At 49.0% G+C, this 18,422-nt stretch overlaps 1 protein-coding gene across 2 annotated transcripts in view; it reads left to right on the forward strand.

Moving 5' to 3' along the window:
- Positions 1-18,422, forward strand: part of FAM162A (family with sequence similarity 162 member A) — a 28,048-nt gene that overhangs the window by 4,771 nt on the left and 4,855 nt on the right. Inside the window, exons 2-5 of one of the 2 annotated variants that reach the window (XM_063956828.1) lie at positions 5,248-5,337; positions 6,880-6,985; positions 8,169-8,277; positions 13,306-14,102. In XM_063956828.1, the coding sequence (XP_063812898.1) occupies positions 5,248-5,337; positions 6,880-6,985; positions 8,169-8,277; positions 13,306-13,605 (605 nt within the window). In that variant the 3' untranslated portion in view covers positions 13,606-14,102. Of the gene's footprint in view, positions 1-5,247; positions 5,338-6,879; positions 6,986-8,168; positions 8,278-13,305; positions 14,103-18,422 lie in introns of those variants that run through there. The other variant, XM_063956829.1, reaches the window with a different exon arrangement.

The raw sequence follows: 18,422 nt of genomic DNA on the forward strand, positions 1-18,422 counted from the left end.
AGCAGCACCACCCTTGTATACCACCTGCACCCCTATGTAATAATAACAGCAGAACCCTGATATATCACCTGCACCCCTATGTAATAATAATAACAGCTGCACCCTTATATAACAGCTGCACCCCTATGTAATAACAGCATCACCCCTATATAACACCTGCAGCCCTATGTAATAATTACAGCAGCACCCCTATGTAATGATAACAACAGCACCCTTATATAACACCTGCAGCCCTATGTAATAATAACAGCAGCCCCATATAACACCTGCAGCCCTATGTAATAATTACAGCAGCACCCCTATGTAATGATAACAACAGCACCCTTATATAACACCTGCAGCCCTATGTAATAATAACAGCAGCCCCATATAACACATGCAGCCCTATGTAGTAATAATATTAATAACAGCAGCACCCCTATATAACACCTGCACCCCTGTATAAAAGTAATAACAGCAGCAGCAGCATTATATAATACCTGCACCACTATGTAATAATAACAGCAGCACCCCTATATAACACCTGCAGCCCCATGTAATAATAACAACAGCACCCTTATATAACACCTGCAGCCCTATGTAATAATAACAACAGCACCCTTATATAACACCTGCAGCCCTATGTAATAATAACAGCAGCCCCATATAACACATGCAGCCCTATGTAGTAATAATATTAATAACAGCAGCACCCCTATATAACACCTGCACCCCTGTATAAAAGTAATAACAGCAGCAGCAGCATTATATAATACCTGCACCACTATGTAATAATAACAGCAGCACCCCTATATAACACCTGCAGCCCCATGTAATAATAACAGCAGCCCCATATAACACATGCACCCCTATGTAGTAGTAGTAGCAATAATAATAATAACAGCAGCAGCAGCACCCCTATATAACACCTGCACCCCTGTGTAATAATAATAACAGCAGCAGCACCGTTATGTAATACCTGCACCACTATGTAATAATAACAGCAGCAGCACCGTTATATAACACCTGCACCACTATGTAATAATAACAGCAGCAGCACCGTTATATAACACCTGCACCACTATGTAATAATAACAGCAGCAGCACCGTTATATAACACCTGCACTACTATGTAATAATAACAGCAGCAGCACCGTTATATAACACCTGCACCACTATGTAATAATAACAGCAGCAGCACCGTTATATAACACCTGCACTACTATGTAATAATAACAGCAGCAGCACCGTTATATAACACCTGCACTACTATGTAATAATAACAGTAGCACCATTATATAATACCTGCAGCCCTATGTAATAATACCACCCTTATATAACACCTGCACCACTATGTAATAATAACAGCAGCAGCACCGTTATATAATACCTGTACTACTATGTAATAATAACAGTAGCACCGTTATATAATACCTGCACTACTATGTAATAATAACAGTAGCACTCTTATATAATACCTGCAGCCCTATGTAATAATACCACCCTTATATAACACCTGCAGCCCTATGTAATAATAACGGAATCTGTTCAATTTGCCAGCAATGCCGCCTTGCGGAATACCGGCACACAGGGGCTATTTCCACTCGTGGGTATCCGCGACAACCCGAGAGTGGGAATAGAACCTGTGGCAAGCGCAGCATGGTAAACTCAGCGAGCCCGCAAGGGGACTCACACCGCTCACCCTGCTGCTGGCATTCTGCCACCGTCTGGATACTGACAGCCGGTATCCTGCCCAGCGGGATTACGCATGTAAATCATAATAACAGCTGCACCCTTATATAATACCTGCAGCCTTATATAGTAATAGCAGCACCCGTATATAATACCTGCAGCCCTATGTAATAATAACAGCAGCACCCGTATATAATACCTGCAGCCTTATATAGTAATAGCAGCACCCGTATATAATACCTGCAACACTATGTAATAATAACAGCAACACCCTTATATAACACCTGCAGCCCTATGTAATAATAACAGCAGCACCCTTATATAACACCTGCAGCCCTATAAAGTAAGTTCAGCAGCACCCGTATATAATACCTGCAGCCCTATATAGTAATTGCAGCACCCGTATATAATACCTGCAGCCCTATGTAATAATAACAGCAACACCCTTATATAATACCTGCAGCCTTATATAGTAATAACAGCAGCACCCTTATATAATACCTGCAGCCCTATGTAATAATAACAGCAGCACCCTTCTATAATACCTGCAGCCTTATATAGTAATAACAGCAGCACCCGTATATAATACCTGCAGCCCTATGTAATAATAACAGCAGCACCCTTATATAATACCTGCAGCCTTATATAGTAATACCAGCACCCGTATATAATACCTGCAGCCCTATGTAATAATAACAGCAGCACCCTTATATAACACCTGTACCCCTATGTAATAATAACAGCAGCACTCTTATATAACACCTATACCCCTAAGTAATAATAACAAAAGCAGCACCATTATATAACAGCAAGACCCTTATATAACACCTGCAGCCCTATGTAATAATAACAGCAACACCCTTATATAATACCTGCAGCCTTATATAGTAATAACAGCAGCACCCTTATATAATACCTGCAGCCCTATGTAATAATAACAGCAACACCCTTATATAATACCTGCAGCCTTATATAGTAATAACAGCAGCACCCTTATATAACACCTGTACCCCTATGTAATAATAACAAAAGCAGCACCATTATATAACAGCAAGACCCTTATATAACACCTGCAGCCCTATGTAATAATAACAGCAACACCCTTATATAATACCTGCAGCCTTATATAGTAATAACAGCAGCACCCTTATATAACACCTGTACCCCTATGTAATAATAACAGCAGCACCCTTATATAACACCTATACCCCTAAGTAATAATAACAAAAGCAGCACCCTTATATAACAGCAACACCCTTATATAACACCTGCAGCCCTATGTAATAATAACAGCAGCACCCTTATATAACACCTGCAGCCCTATGTAATAATAACAGCAACACCCTTATATAACACCTGCAGCCCTATGTAATAATAACAGCAACACCCTTATATAACACCTGCAGCCCTATGTAATAATAACAGCAGCACCCTTCTATAACACCTGCAGCCCTATATAGTAATAACAGCAGCAGCAGCACCCTTATATAATACCGTACCTGCACTCCTACGTAATAATAACAGCAGCACCCTTATATAACACCTGCAGCCCTATGTAGTAATCATAACAGCAGCTCCATTATATAATACCTGCAGCCCTATGTAATAATAACACCCTATATAACACCTGCAGTGCTGTGCAATGATAACAGCAACACCCTTATATAACACCTGCAGCCCTATGTAGTAATAATAACAGCAACTCCCTTATATAACACCTTCCTCCCTATTTAATAATAACACCTGCAGCCCTTTGTAATAATACCACCCTTATATAACTCTAGCAGCCCTACAGTATGTAATAACTGCAGCACCCTTATATAACACCTGCAGCCCTATATAATAATACCACCCTTATATAACACCTGCAGCCCTATGTAATACTACCACCCTTATATAATACCTGCAGCCCTATGTTATAACAACACTCTATAAAACACCTGCAGCCCTATGTAATACTACCACCCTTATATAATACCTGCAGCCCTATGTAATAATAACACTCTATAAAACACCTGCAGCCCTATGTAATAATAACTGCAGCACCCTTATATAACACCCCCAGCGAGTCCAGCCCTATGCAATAATAGCACCCTTATTATTACATAGGGCTGCAGGTGTTATATAAGGGTGCTATTATTGCATAGGGCTGCAGGTGTTATATAAGGGTGCTGCAGTTATTATTACATAGGGCTACAGGTGCATACCCTCCAACATTTTACACCTGAAAATCGGTTCAAAGTTGAAAAAGGGACGTGGCCACGGGTAAAGAAGGGCGTGGCCATGCCCCTTTTCCTATACTTTCAATGGAAGTTTGCAGAGCCAAATATCGGTACAGACCATAAAAAAAAGGTACTGTACCTATTAAAAAGGTGCAGCTGGTGGGTATGCAGGTATTATATAACACCCTTATATAACATCTGCAGCCCTATGTAATAATAGCACCCTTATATAACACCTGCAGCCCTATGTAATAATAGCACCCTTATATAACACCTGCAGCCCTATGTAATAATAGCACCCTTATATAACACCTGCAGCCCTATGTAATAATAACACCCTTATACAACACCTGCAGCCCTATGTAATAATAGCACCCTTATATAACACCTGCAGCCCTATGTAATAATAGCACCCTTATACAACACCTGCAGCTCTATGTAATAATAACACCCTTATACAACACCTGCAGCCCTATGTAATAATAGCACCCTTAAATAACACCTGCAGCCCTATGTAATAATAGCACCCTTATATAACACCTGCAGCCCTATGTAATAATAGCACCCTTATATAACACCTGCAGCCCTATGTAATAATAGCACCCTTATATAACACCTGCAGCCCTATGTAATAACACCCTTATAAAACACATGCAGCCCTATGTAATAATAGCACCCTTATATAACACCTGCAGCCCTATGTAATAATAACACCCTTATACAACACCTGCAGCCCTATGTAATAATAACACCCTTATACAACACCTGCAGCCCTATGTAATAATAACACCCTTATACAACACCTGCAGCCCTATGTAATAATAACACCCTTATACAACACCTGCAGCTCTATGTAATAATAACACCCTTATATAACACCTGCAGCCCTATGTAATAATAACACCCTTATACAACACCTGCAGCCCTATGTAATAATAGCACCCTTATACAACACCTGCAGCCCTATGTAATAATAGCACCCTTATACAACACCTGCAGCCCTATGTAATAATAGCACCCTTATATAACACCTGCAGCCCTATGTAATAATAGCACCCTTATATAACACCTGCAGCCCTATGTAATAATAACACCCTTATACAACACCTGCAGCCCTATGTAATAATAACACCCTTATATAACACCTGCAGCCCTATGTAATAATAGCACCCTTATATAACACCTGCAGCCCTATGTAATAATAGCACCCTTATATAACACCTGCAGCCCTATGTAATAATAACACCCTTATATAACACCTGAGATCCGGTGAGATGTGGAAATAGCACACGGGAATGAAGTGAGTAAGGCAGCGCAGTTACTGTGCCTCTGACCATGCTCCTTATTCCCCCAGAGAGATCGGCGGTGTGGAGCGGAGTTCCCAGGCCTCGGAGCGCACAGGTCCTGAGCGGGAGGTGGCTGTGCAGTAAGCCCGAGGATGCGGGTGAGTCCTGCCTGGTTCCAGCTGTCAGGGATTCTCATAGCGTGGGGTCAGGGGAAGGTGATGCATACCCTCCCGGTGAGGTAGATGGTGATGGATCCTGACACGGGGGGGGGGATCCTTCCTCACCTCAAGATAGAAATTCCCTGGATCCCCATCATTTTCCTAATAATCCTGTATCTTGTAATATCTGTTATTACGCTGTGAGATCATTACCCCATGCAGTATGTAATCTCGTTGGTTGCCCCCCCTTACAGTACAGACCCCTCCTACGCGAGGCGTTTTTCCTCTGTGAGAGTGGGTTTCGTGTCCTCCCTGTGGTCCTGGGCACGAAACGTTTATTACACTGTTCTTTATATACACCTCTAACGCACATTAATTACGTCTGGCGCCTTTTATACCCCAGACCTGTTCCGTTCAGTCCCTTAATTACTGAGCTTCCCGTCCTCTTACACGGATGATCCTGGAACAGCTCCCGATAATTACTAAGTGTTCTCACCAGTGACTTATACAAGAGAAATAGTACGTCCGCCGCACACACCCTCATCTCCCTGGTTCTGCGCCCTGGTATATCGTGCAGTACGTCCGCCGCACACACCCTCATCTCCCTGGTTCTGCGCCCTGGGATATTGTGCAGTACGTCCGCCGCAGTTTCCCTCATCTCCCTGGTTCTGCGCCCTGGGATATCGTGCAGTACGTCCGCCGCACACACCCTCATCTCCCTGGTTCTGCGCCCTGGGATATTGTGCAGTACGTCCACCGCAGTTTCCCTCATCTCCCTGGTTCTGCGCCCTGGGATATCGTGCAGTACGTCCGCCGCAGTTTCCCTCATCTCCCTGGTTCTGCGCCCTGGGATATTGTGCAGTACGTCCGCCGCAGTTTCCCTCATCTCCCTGGTTCTGCGCCCTGGGATATCGTGCAGTACGTCCGCCGCAGTTTCCCTCATCTCCCTGGTTCTGCGCCCTGGGATATCGTGCAGTACGTCCGCCGCAGTTTCCCTCATCTCCCTGGTTCTGCGCCCTGGGATATTGTGCAGTACGTCCGCCGCACACACCCTCATCTCCCTGGTTCTGCGCCCTGGGATATTGTGCAGTACGTCCGCCGCACACACCCTCATCTCCCTGGTTCTGCGCCCTGAGATATTGTGCAGTACGTCCGCCGCAGTTTCCCTTATCTCCCTGGTTCTGCGCCCTGCGATATCGTGCAGTACGTCCGCCGCAGTTTCCCTCATCTCCCTGGTTCTGCGCCCTGGGATATCGTGCAGCAATAATAAATGTGTTTCCCCCGCGCGCTGGTGCAGCAGGATGATCTGTTCCAGGACCTCCTTGTTTTCTCCTATCTCTGAGCCGGGCCCACGGAGCGCAGCTGCTCTGATGGGTCAGCCATAGACCATAAGACATTAGCCGTATACGTCAGTGTAATAGCCTACCGTTGGCTATGTGTAGATTATATATTAGGAATTCCAGCGTGTGACACGTTCTAGCAGTAATAATGTGCCGCTCAGCCCCCCGCCCCGGACACACATCTACCTTCCTCTTCCTCTAGGTCCATCTTTCAAGATTCCTGGACACAAACCCACCGACTTTGAGAAGAAGATGTTGCTGTGGGGAGGACGCTTCAAGAGAGAGTCCGATATTCCCGAATTCGTCTCGTGAGTATCCGCGCTATGTATTATATTGCGGAGCCGGATTCCCCGTACAGGGCAGCGCTAACAGCCAGGGATATTCTTGTTATCACTCGTTACGAATGCAGCTCCTATCTGTCATTAGTCAAACACGTGACCGTTAGGAGCTGATTGGCTGGGGCACCATCTAATATGCGTAACGAGTGATGACGAGAATGTCGCTGATTGCTGAATCTGCCCCGTAGTCAGGTATTTACTGTACATTAGGCACGTAATACAGGGGGCGCCCCTCATGATCTACAGCTGGAGTCAGCAATCAGGGTCTCTCTCGCTATTGTGGAACTACTGTTCCCAGCATACCCTCGCCACTGTTGCAGCGGACATTTTGGTGGGAGGGGAAGCTTCAAGTAAACTAATATTTGTGAGGAGTTTTCTGCCTCATTTAGTTGAGTAAACTCCTCTACCGTGTGTTGTCCTGTGCGGAGGCTGTGCGTTGTCCTGTGCGCAGGCTGTGCGTTGTCCTGTGCGGAGGCTGTGCGTTGTCCTGTGCGCAGGCTGTGCGTTGTCCTGTGCGCAGGCTGTGCGTTGTCCTGTGCGCAGGCTGTGCGTTGTCCTGGGCGCAGGCTGTGCGTTGTCCTGGGCGCAGGCTGTGCGTTGTCCTGGGCGCAGGCTGTGCGTTGTCCTGGGCGGAGGCTGTGCGTTGTCCTGGGCGGAGGCTGTGCGTTGGCGGAGGCTGTGCGTTGTCCTGGGCGGAGGCTGTGCGTTGTCCTGGGCGGAGGCTGTGCGTTGTCCTGGGCGGAGGCTGTGCGTTGTCCTGGGCGGAGGCCGTGCGTTGTCCTGGGCGGAGGCCGTGCGTTGTCCTGGGCGGAGGCCGTGCGTTGTCCTGGGCGGAGGCCGTGCGTTGTCCTGGGCGGAGGCCGTGCGTTGTCCTGGGCGGAGGCCGTGCGTTGTCCTGGGCGGAGGCCGTGCGTTATCCTAAGCGGAGGCCGTGCGTTATCCTGGGCGGAGCTGGCATTGTTATTGCACAATTCCTATTACACTGGTAATGATTGACCGCTACCTGCAGGGAAACGCAGCAGGAGTGCCTTGTGTGTCTGGCAGCAATTCACCCGTGCGGCAGTGCCCTAAGAGGTTAATATGTACCAGCGCATGTTACACATACATAAGAGGTCATTCACATGTACTGTTCTCTGTGTGTTCTCTCTCCCAGCCATGATATGGTGGATGCTGCGAAGAGCAAAGTGCGCGTCAAGTTCGCGGTTTTTATGATGCTTTTAACCATCCTGGGCTGCATCGGAATGGTGATCTCCGGGAAGCAGGTGAGTGTCTGGCACCACAGCCGTGTAATGGGGGCTTATTGCTGGATCTTACCCAGTCACTGACTAAACCCTGATGGATCACAAGCAGATCTCTATCCAAGGGCCTAATTCAGACCTGATCGCAGCAGCAAAACTTTCTCTAATGGGCAAATCCATGTGCAGCGCAGATGGGGCAGATGTAACATGTGCAGAGAGAGTTAGATGTGGGTGGGGTGTGTTCAACCTGAAATCTAAATTGCAGTGTACAAATAAAGCAGCCAGTATTTACCCTGCACAGAAACAATATAACCCAGCCAAATCTAACTCTCTCTGCACATGTTACATCTGCCCCACCTGTACTGCACATGGTTTTGCCCATTAGAGAAAGATTTTGCTGCTGCGATCAGGTCTGAATTAGACTGCATATTGCTTGCAGTTTTGGGACCAGTTTGGGGTACAGCAGTGAAACGGGGCGTGCATATTACTGTCCGTCTGCTCGATAAGTCTTTGTCTGGATCCTGCTCCCCCTAATCCTATGTAGCAGTCAGCTGCCTGAGTTCTGGGCAGAGATTTAGAGGACGGGGGAGGTCGGCCCGTTGTGTGTAACTAGCTGAGATCTTGGCTCCTCTGCGCACCCAGGAAGTGACCCCGTGTGACTGCAGGAAATCATTCGCCGTCAGTCTCAGCAGTTACTGTAGTAGATATTTGGGAGAAGAGAACGTGGTGGTCACATGAGTGACAGAATATTCCGGCACTATTTGCATCATTCAGGGTGGAAGCAGCTCTCCCGTCTGATACCATATAAGTGTCTGTGACTGTTACACCAGTGAATGGATGACCAGTTTGCTCTGATTTGTGCAACACTTCAGAAATAAAAATCTGATCCACTCACACGGGAGAGTGGCCAATCGCACAGCAGCAGCTGCTGTCATGTGACCGCGGCATTATGTGTGATACTTAGAGCCTGATACAAGTGCCCGCATCTGCGACTTGTATAATGCACAGCTCTGTATAATACACGGCTCTGTATAATACCCTGCTCTTACACCGCTGTATATAATGCACGGCTCTGTATAATACCCTACTCTTGCACCGCTGTATATAATGCACGGCTCTGTATAATACCCTGTTCTTGCACCGCTGTATATAATGCACGGCTCTGTATAATACCCTACTCTTGCACCGCTGTATATAATGCACGGCTCTGTATAATACCGTTCTTGCACCGCTGTATATAATGCACGGCTCTGTATAATACCCTACTCTTGCACCGCTGTATATAATGCACGGCTCTGTATAATACCCTGCTCTTGCACCGCCGTATGTAATGCACGGCTCTGTATAATACCCTGCTCTTGCACCGCCGTATATAATGCACGGCTCTGTATAATACCCTGCTCTTGCACCGCCGTATATAATGCACGGCTCTGTATAATACCCTGTTCTTGCACCGCCGTATATAATGCACGGCTCTGTATAATACCCTGCTCTTACACCGCTGTATATAATGCACGGCTCTGTATAATACCCTACTCTTGCACCGCCGTATATAATGCACGGCTCTGTATAATACCCTGTTCTTGCACCGCCGTATATAATGCACGGCTCTGTATAATACCCTGCTCTTGCACCGCTGTATATAATGCACAGCTCTGTATAATACCCTGCTCTTGCACCGCTGTATATAATGCACAGCTCTGTATAATACCCTACTCTTGCACCGCTGTATATAATGCACGGCTCTGTATAATACCCTGCTCTTGCACCGCCGTATATAATGCACGGCTCTGTATAATACCCTGCTCTTGCACCGCCGTATATAATGCACGGCTCTGTATAATACCCTGCTCTTGCACCGCCGTATATAATGCACGGCTCTGTATAATACCCTGCTCTTGCACCGCCGTATATAATGCACGGCTCTGTATAATACCCTGCTCTTTCACCGCTGTATATAATGCACGGCTCTGTATAATACCCTGCTCTTTCACCGCTGTATATAATGCACGGCTCTGTATAATACCCTGCTCTTACACCGCTGTATATAATGCACGGCTCTGTATAATACCCTGCTCTTACACCGCTGTATATAATGCACGGCTCTGTATAATACCCTGCTCTTGCACCGCTGTATATAATGCACGGCTCTGTATAATAGTGCAGCTGCTGTCATTCTGTACTATGGGTGCAGGTCTCACACCTATAATGATTGTCAGGGCTTTATATGACGGGGTTACAGAATCCATACGATGACGGGAATTGTAGTACACTGAGGGGTCCATCTAGCCAGCACCATTCTGCCAGGTGCCCCCGTTATGGCTTAGACCTCCCATTCCCTGCATTAATAAGGGCACATGTGAATATATGTAAGATAAGGGAGCAGGGGTCCCATCTGTGAGCTACTGAAGAACAATGCAGACAGCCCAACATGGAAGATCAGAGGACGGCAGCTGGATAACAGCTAGGGCTCGTCCAGTATCCTCACTGCGTCCTAACCTCAGGGGGGACCTTGGGGGTCATTCTGAGTTGTTTGCTAGCTGCTTTCGTTTGCTGCGCTGCGATCAGGGGAAAAACCGGCACTTCTGTGCATGCTTATGCAGCGCAATGCGCATGTTCGTTGTACTATTACAATGAGCGATGTAGTTTCACACAAGGTCTAGCTAAGCTTTTCAGTCGCACTGCTGGCCGCAGAGTGATTGACATGAAGAGGGCGTTTCTGGGTGTCAACTGACCGTTTTCAGGGAGTGTTTGAAAAAACGCAGGCGTGCCAGGAAAAATGCAGGTGTGGCAGGGCGTGTTCGTGACGTCAAAACAGGAACTGAACAGTCTGAAGTGATCGCAAGCGCTGAGTAGGTCTGGAGCTACTCTGAAACTGCACAAAAATATTTTGTAGCTGCTCTGCGATCCTTTCGTTCGCACTTCTGCTAAGATAAAATACACTCCCAGTGGGAGGCGGCATAGCGTTTGCACGGCTGCTAAAAACTGCTAGCGAGCGATCAACTCGGAATGACCACCATTGTGTGTGGTGTTACAGATCCTGGATCGGCCTTTATTGTACAAGCTCTGTAGTATGATGGCACATGGGAAGCCTGAGAGCGCCACGTGGAAGATTTCAGGAGGATATTGGTGTAATATGTCTGACACACAGAGGTTATGCGGAATGCGCTGAGTCCTGCGGTACAAGTGCGTTGTACTGTGAGCACTAAATATAGGCAGATGGGCGACTTAATTCCTCCCACACGCTGATTAGGAGATGGGCAATTATCCATCTGGCACCTCTCAGCTCCTGTCCTCACCTCAGCACCGCATTCCTGCTTATCAGGAAATCCCTGTCAGTGTGTGCTCACAGGCAGGCTCTTGTGAGGAGATCCAGACACCCTGCACCCTGGTGAGATGTTATATAGTACGGGTCCCAGCCTTGTAACCTGCCCCCGGGGCACAGGGTTAGTCACCTCGGGATGGGAGAAGCAAGGTGATCCACTTAGCATTTTAGGGACTATTTTCTCTTTATTCATTGTGGGGATTTAGTGGCCCGTTGATAGGATGATACATAAAAGAATATAATGGGAGATAAAGTAACTCTGAATGACCAGGCGTTAGCTCTGAGAACATGACAGATGGGGATAATGATGCTTGTACATGATTACCTGATCAGTCCTGTACCGTAGTTACCTTACCCCAGAAGTGGGGAACCGGCGGCTGTCCTGTGCTGCCTGGAGCTACCTCAGGATGCCAGGGGGACGACTGTTCAGGGTGCACCTCAGGCCGGCACTGCCGCTGTGATTTTGGAGTTACTGTGCTGGTGGGATGCGGGGACTGTGGGGCAGTGTTTTTTCCTCTCCATGGCCTGCCCCAACCAGACGTCCTCCTTCTATAACTCCACGCTCACCTCTATTTTGTTGCTCCCGTCTCCTCTGTTCCCCTCCGCCGTTCTAAACTCCAACCCTGTCACTCCAAACTGACCGGATTCCTGCAAAAATGCTCACGCACGGCCGCGCGCCTCTGGAGGAAAGCTCGCTCTCTGGCGGACTTCCTTAATTTCAAGTTTGTTTTCTCCACCAATAGCTCTGCAGTCTCCCTTGCCAAGCACTCCCGTTTCCAATCACTCATCTCTTCTCAGTCCTCCAAGGCCTGCCAAGTCTTTGATACTTTCAACACTCTCCTTCGCGTCCCCCCCCCTCCTCTTCTCTTCCCCCACCCTCCCTCACTGCCATGCCACTGCCTCCTTCTTCTTTTCAAAAATTGAGGCAATCCGACACAAAATCTCCTCCCGTCTCCCCCTGGCAGCCACCCTCCCCCACCACCCTCTCCTTCCTACCATCCCACCTTATGCTCCTTTCTCCCAACAACAGACAAAGAAGTCGACTCCCTCATCCTTTCCTCTGCCTGCCCCCTAGACCCCCTCCCCTCCCGCCTCCCCCACTGCCTACTTCCACCTTGCTCACCTCATCAACCTATCACTCTCTACCGGCATCTTTCCCTCACCATTCAAACATGCTCTGGTCTCACCTATTCTCAACAAACCCAACCTTGACCCTTACTCACCCGCTAGCTACCGCCCCATCTCTCTTCTCCCATATGCCTCCAAACTACTTGAGCGGCTCTCCAGCTACCTCTCTGACAAACGCCATCCTTGATCCTCTTCAATCTGGCCTTCGCCCACTCCACTCCACTGAGACTGCCCTGGTGAAAGTCACCAGTGACCTGCTTTTGGCCAAATCCAAGGGTCTCTTCTCTCTGCTCATCCTCCTGGATCTCTCTGCGGCCTTCGACACTGTGGATCATCCTCTCCTACTCCGCACCCTCCAGTCAGTTGGCCTCTCTAGCACTGTCCTTGCCTGGTGTCTTCCTCTGGCTTCACCTCAGCCCCTTCTTCCCTCCCCTTTGGTGTCCCCCAGGGTTCTGTCCTTGGCCCCCTTCTCTTCTACCCTGTACACCTCTTCCCTGGGTGCGCTAATAACCTCCTTCAGCCTCTAATACCACCTCTATGCGGATGATACGCTACTATACCTCTCCTCTCCTGACCTCTCTCCCTCTGTTCTCTCTCAGGTATCCTGCTGCCTCTCCGCCATCTCCTCCTGGATGTCTGAGTGCACCCTGAAGCTCAACAAAACCGAACTCATCATATTTCCCCCATCCAGAGTCTCTCCCCCCCCCCCCCCCCCCCCCAATATTTCTATCATTATTGACAACACTATCATCTTCCCCATTCCCCAATGCTGCCTGGCCGTCACTCCTGACTCCTCCCTCTTCTTCACCCCCCCACATCCAATCTCTGGCTCAATCCTGTCGATTCCAGCTATGCAGCATCGCTCGCATCGGGCCATTCCTCTCCCAGGGTGTGACTAAACTTATCATCCACTCACTGGTCATCTCACGACTCGACTACTGCAACGTTCTCCTCACCGACCTCCCACTGTCCCATCTCGCTCCACTCTGATCTGTCCTCAACTCCGCAGCTAGGCTTATCTTCCTCTCCCGCTGCCCCACATCTGCCACTGCCCTCCGCCAATACCTGCACTGGCTCCCATTCCCCCTAGATTGTAAGCTCCTTAGAGCAGGGCCCTCCTCCCTCCTGTTCTCATAGCTCTCTTCAGTTGCACCTCAATTACAGCTCTCTCCTACTCAGTGACTGTCTAATCCTGCCTCTCCTCCTGCTCGTTACTGTCTATCTCTTCCAGCGGCTGCCCGACCCCAGTAGTACGCTGATTACTCCTGCGCTTCCTGACGCCTCAGCTGTATTGTGTACTGAGATAAGGGCCCTGTATTGTTCTAATGTGTGCTGTATGTACGGTGCTGCCAAACACTTGTGGCGCCCTATGAATAAATTGTAATAATAATAATTATTATTTTGGTATTACTACCATTCATTTTCTTTAATTTTTATTCTTATTCCCTTTATTTACCTGAACGGTTTATACTTTTTTTTGCAGTTACAGAAAAAACACCGGAAACCGCATTTGAAGTCTTAATTTATTGCCAGGCATTGTTATATGTGTCATCACTTTTCTGTTCCATAAACATTGCCGATCAATCTCCTTCCCGCGGTCTGGTGGTCTTTCAGATGGGCTGTTCCTTCCTTCCTCCGCTCTCACACCAGGCGGTCCCACATTCTGGTGGTCTCCTTCTGATTCTCCAACACCAGGCGTTCCTGCTGTCTGGTGGTCTCCTTCTAGCGTTCCTGATGAACGTTGGTGTCACTAAGGTGCCTTGAGCTCCCGCCCTCCACCACGCTAATATGAGCTGCTGCCTCATTTTGGTAATCTCCCTCATAACTTGTGAGGGACCTGGGGCTCCCTTCTTCCCGGAGGCAGCTGCCCTTCTGCCTGACCCCTCAGTGCCCTGCCCTTCTGCTTACCCACTCAGTGCCCTGCCCTTCTGCCTACCCGCTCAGTGCCATGCTACCTAACCCCTCAGTGCCCTGCCCTTCTGCCTGACCCCTCAGTGCCCTGCCCTTCTGCTTACCCACTCAGTGCCCTGCCCTTCTGCCTACCCGCTCAGTGCCATGCTACCTAACCCCTCAGTGCCCTGCCCTTCTGCCTACCCACTCAGTGCCCTGTCCTGCTGCCTTACCATCAGTGCCATGCTACCTAACCCCTCAGTGCCCTGCCCTTCTGCCTACCCACTCAGTGCCCTGTCCTGCTGCCTTACCATCAGTGCCATGCTACCTAACCCCTCAGTGCCCTGCCCTTCTGCCTACCCACTCAGTGCCCTGCCCTTCTGCCTACCCGCTCAGTGCCCTGTCCTGCTGCCTTACCATCAGTGCCATGCTACCTAACCCCTCAGTGCCCTGCCCTTCTGCCTACCCACTCAGTGCCCTGTCCTGCTGCCTTACCATCAGTGCCATGCTACCTAACCCCTCAGTGCCCTGCCCTTCTGCCTACCCACTCAGTGCCCTGCCCTTCTGCCTACCCGCTCAGTGCCCTGTCCTGCTGCCTTACCATCAGTGCCATGCTACCTAACCCCTCAGTGCCCTGCCCTTCTGCCTACCCACTCAGTGCCCTGTCCTGCTGCCTTACCATCAGTGCCATGCTACCTAACCCCTCAGTGTCCTGCCCTTCTGCCTACCCACTCAGTGCCCTGTCCTGCTGCCTTACCATCAGTGCCATGCTACCTAACCCCTCAGTGCCCAACCCTGCTACCTAACCCCTCAGTGCCCTGCCCTTCTGCCTACCCACTCAGGGCCCTGTCCTGCTGCCTTACCATCAGTGCCATGCTACCTACCCCCTCAGTGCTCTGTCCCACTACACAACCACCTGCGAGTGACTGCTAATACGGGTACAAGTCCTTTCCTGCTGTGCATCCTGTGCGACTTTTTAGCTACTTAAACACATGCGCAGCTGAAAAAACACGGACCATGGCGTGAATATAGGTATTGGAATCGGGCCCGCCTGGCACTGTTAGGGCCCGATTCTAAATCAGACGCAGTGGAGCGGTTTTTCATCTTCGCGTGCGTTCCAGTTTTGTATGCACAGATATAGATGCACTGTAGCAGAAGTGTAGTGGAAACATGTGGGGCGTTCCTGGGCGGTGACTGGGAGGTAACAGGTGAGTGGAACTGCGCATATTCTGGGAGTGGCGTGGACACATAGGAGTCCAATTCAGACAGATAATCTGTGCAGCGGGCGCGTGTTTCCATAGTGCGTCTGATCGTGCAACGCACTCAGTCCTTGCAAACTTGGATGTACACCAGGAAAGTGCTTAGATAAAGATACAGCAACAGGCCCTCAGTATATTTCCTCTGATTGGCGCATGCAGTGAAACATCGATATAGATAGAGATATCAGGATTTTGGTACTTACCGATAAATCCCTTTCTCTGATTCCACAGGGGCCACTGGAGTGCAGATACAATGGGATATAGTAGGCAGTAACTGGGAGCTGGCACTTTAAATTTATAACCATGTGACTAGCTCCTCCCCTACTATGTCCCCCCTCCAAGCCAGTCTAGCGAAAACTGTGCCCGAGGAGAGCTGGAAAAGAACAACGTCAAAGTAGAGGAGGTTCGCTAAGCCAACTAAAACAAGATAATACCAAGGAAACCTGGAAACATAGTGATAGGGTAATAGGAACAAAACGCGCAGTCACACAGTGACCTGCAACCCAATAAGTGTACAAGGAGGAAACAGCGCTGGGTGGGCGTCCAGTGGCCCCTGTGGAATCGGAGAATGGGATTTATCGGTAAGTACCAAAATCCTGATTTCTCCTTCATCCACTAGAGGCCACTGGAGTGCAGATACAATGGGGACGTCCCAGAGCTCCCAAGACGGGAGGGAGAGCGCGGAGAGTCCTGTAAAACCGCTCGGCCAAACTGTGACACAGAGGCCGCAAAAATGTCAAATCCGTAAAACGTGATAAACGTATGAGGTCCCGACTAAGCGGCATCGCAACATAAAGCATTCACGGCAACCCCGTGGGCGGCCACCTCAATGGTTCCCCAGAGTGCGTGGAGTGCGCCAAAATGGAAAACGCAGGCTCTCGAGCAACCGCCTAATAAGACTGTCTGATGGTCAGATGTATCCAACGGCCCAACTTATGCTGGGACCCCGGCCATTTAGGACGGGAGCATCGTACAGAACAACGGAGAAAACAATCTGTCGAATAGCCGAAGACCTCTGAAGAGAGAGTCGGCGTGCCCTGTCAACATTCAAAGAGGGTCGAAAACACAAGTGTCAGACTTATATGAAAAGCGGACATCACCCCTGGAAGAAATGACAGCTGAGTATGAAGCTCAGCCGTAACCCTATTCGAAAGGGGGGTTGCCAATAGAGTACTCCCTGAAAGAGAGCCCGAACTTCCAGCAGCCAGGCTAATTTCCTTTAGAAGAAAACCGAAAGAGCAGAGACCTGAAATTCAGGTCAACCTAGTCGAAGCGCAGCCGAGCAAACCACCCGGAGAAACCAAAGGCGGCTAAATGAAAAAACCGAAGGGAAAAACCCTCGTCATCCACACCAGGCCACATAAAGTTTCTAAAAGTGACAAAAGCTAGAAGAGGTAACCGACTTCCGAAATCGGGGCCCAGTGGGTATAACCGAACTAGGGAACTCCTTCCTTCTGAGGTCTCGTGAACAGCCACGCCGGTAAACGAAACCAGTGTAAGACTGAACAAAGAAAAGGACCGTGTTGAAGTAGACAGTCCCGAAGAGGTAGGAGCCATGGCTCCTGTACTGACAACAGGTGCAGGGTGGATCTTCAAGACATACACGGCCAAACTGGAGTCACCGGGAGGACTAGCGCGCATTCTCCCCTTATGTGTTGCAGAAAGTGAGGTAGAAATAGAAAAGGAGGAAAGATAGACTAACCAGAAACTCCAAGGAGCCGTGAGGGCATCCTCAGCTACTGCCGCCAGAGTACACGTCCGAGAGTAGTAAAGGGTAGAAGAGTCAGTCGGAACGCCATGAGGTCGATCCGAAATCTCTGCCAACAGCGGACCAGCTGACAAAACTCCGGGGAATGTCCACTCACCCGGCTGCCTAACCTGGCAGCTTGACCTGGAATGAAGATTGTTGTCCTCTGCTCAGAGGAGAATGTAGGCGACCTCTCTCAGCGCCGCAACTTGACTGAAGAGAGAGAGGAACTGGTCCCGAGGAAGGAAAAATCCTCTGACGGACCGAGTTGAGAACCGTCTACAAGGAGCATAAATGGGACCCGTGTCGAATCAGAAGATCCTGGATCCTCCGGATATTCAGAAGCAACCTAATCTGCAGAGTGGGTCTCCAGTAGTAGATTGTCCAGTTAGGGAACAAACCTCACTCCCTGCCTTTGAAAAAGAGCCATCCTGTGATCTTCCTGAACACGGTGGGAGCGGAAGAGAGACCGAATGGAAAGGACTGACAGTGGAAATGAGTATCCTGTACTACGAATCGGAGAAAAGTCCGATGAGGAAACCCAAAGGAAATCAGTAAACAGGCATCCCTGAAGACAAACGATGCGTAAAAACCCCTTTTTTCTTCAAACTAGCAATCACAGACTGAAAGGATACTAAGGCCAGAATAAGCCTGGCCGAGCCATCTGGCTTCGGCACGGGAAAAGAAAACAAAGGCCTGAGAAATGCCCCGATTCAAATGATGTGTGAAAACAGGGATCAGCACCCTTGCGGTTAGAAGCATCTGAAGCGCCGCCTGCAGTATGACTCTTGTCATCGTAAACCGGCCGACCCATGGTGAG

This window comes from Pseudophryne corroboree, chromosome 2 (assembly GCF_028390025.1).
Source record: "Pseudophryne corroboree isolate aPseCor3 chromosome 2, aPseCor3.hap2, whole genome shotgun sequence".
In the NCBI taxonomy this organism is placed as follows: domain Eukaryota; kingdom Metazoa; phylum Chordata; class Amphibia; order Anura; family Myobatrachidae; genus Pseudophryne; species Pseudophryne corroboree.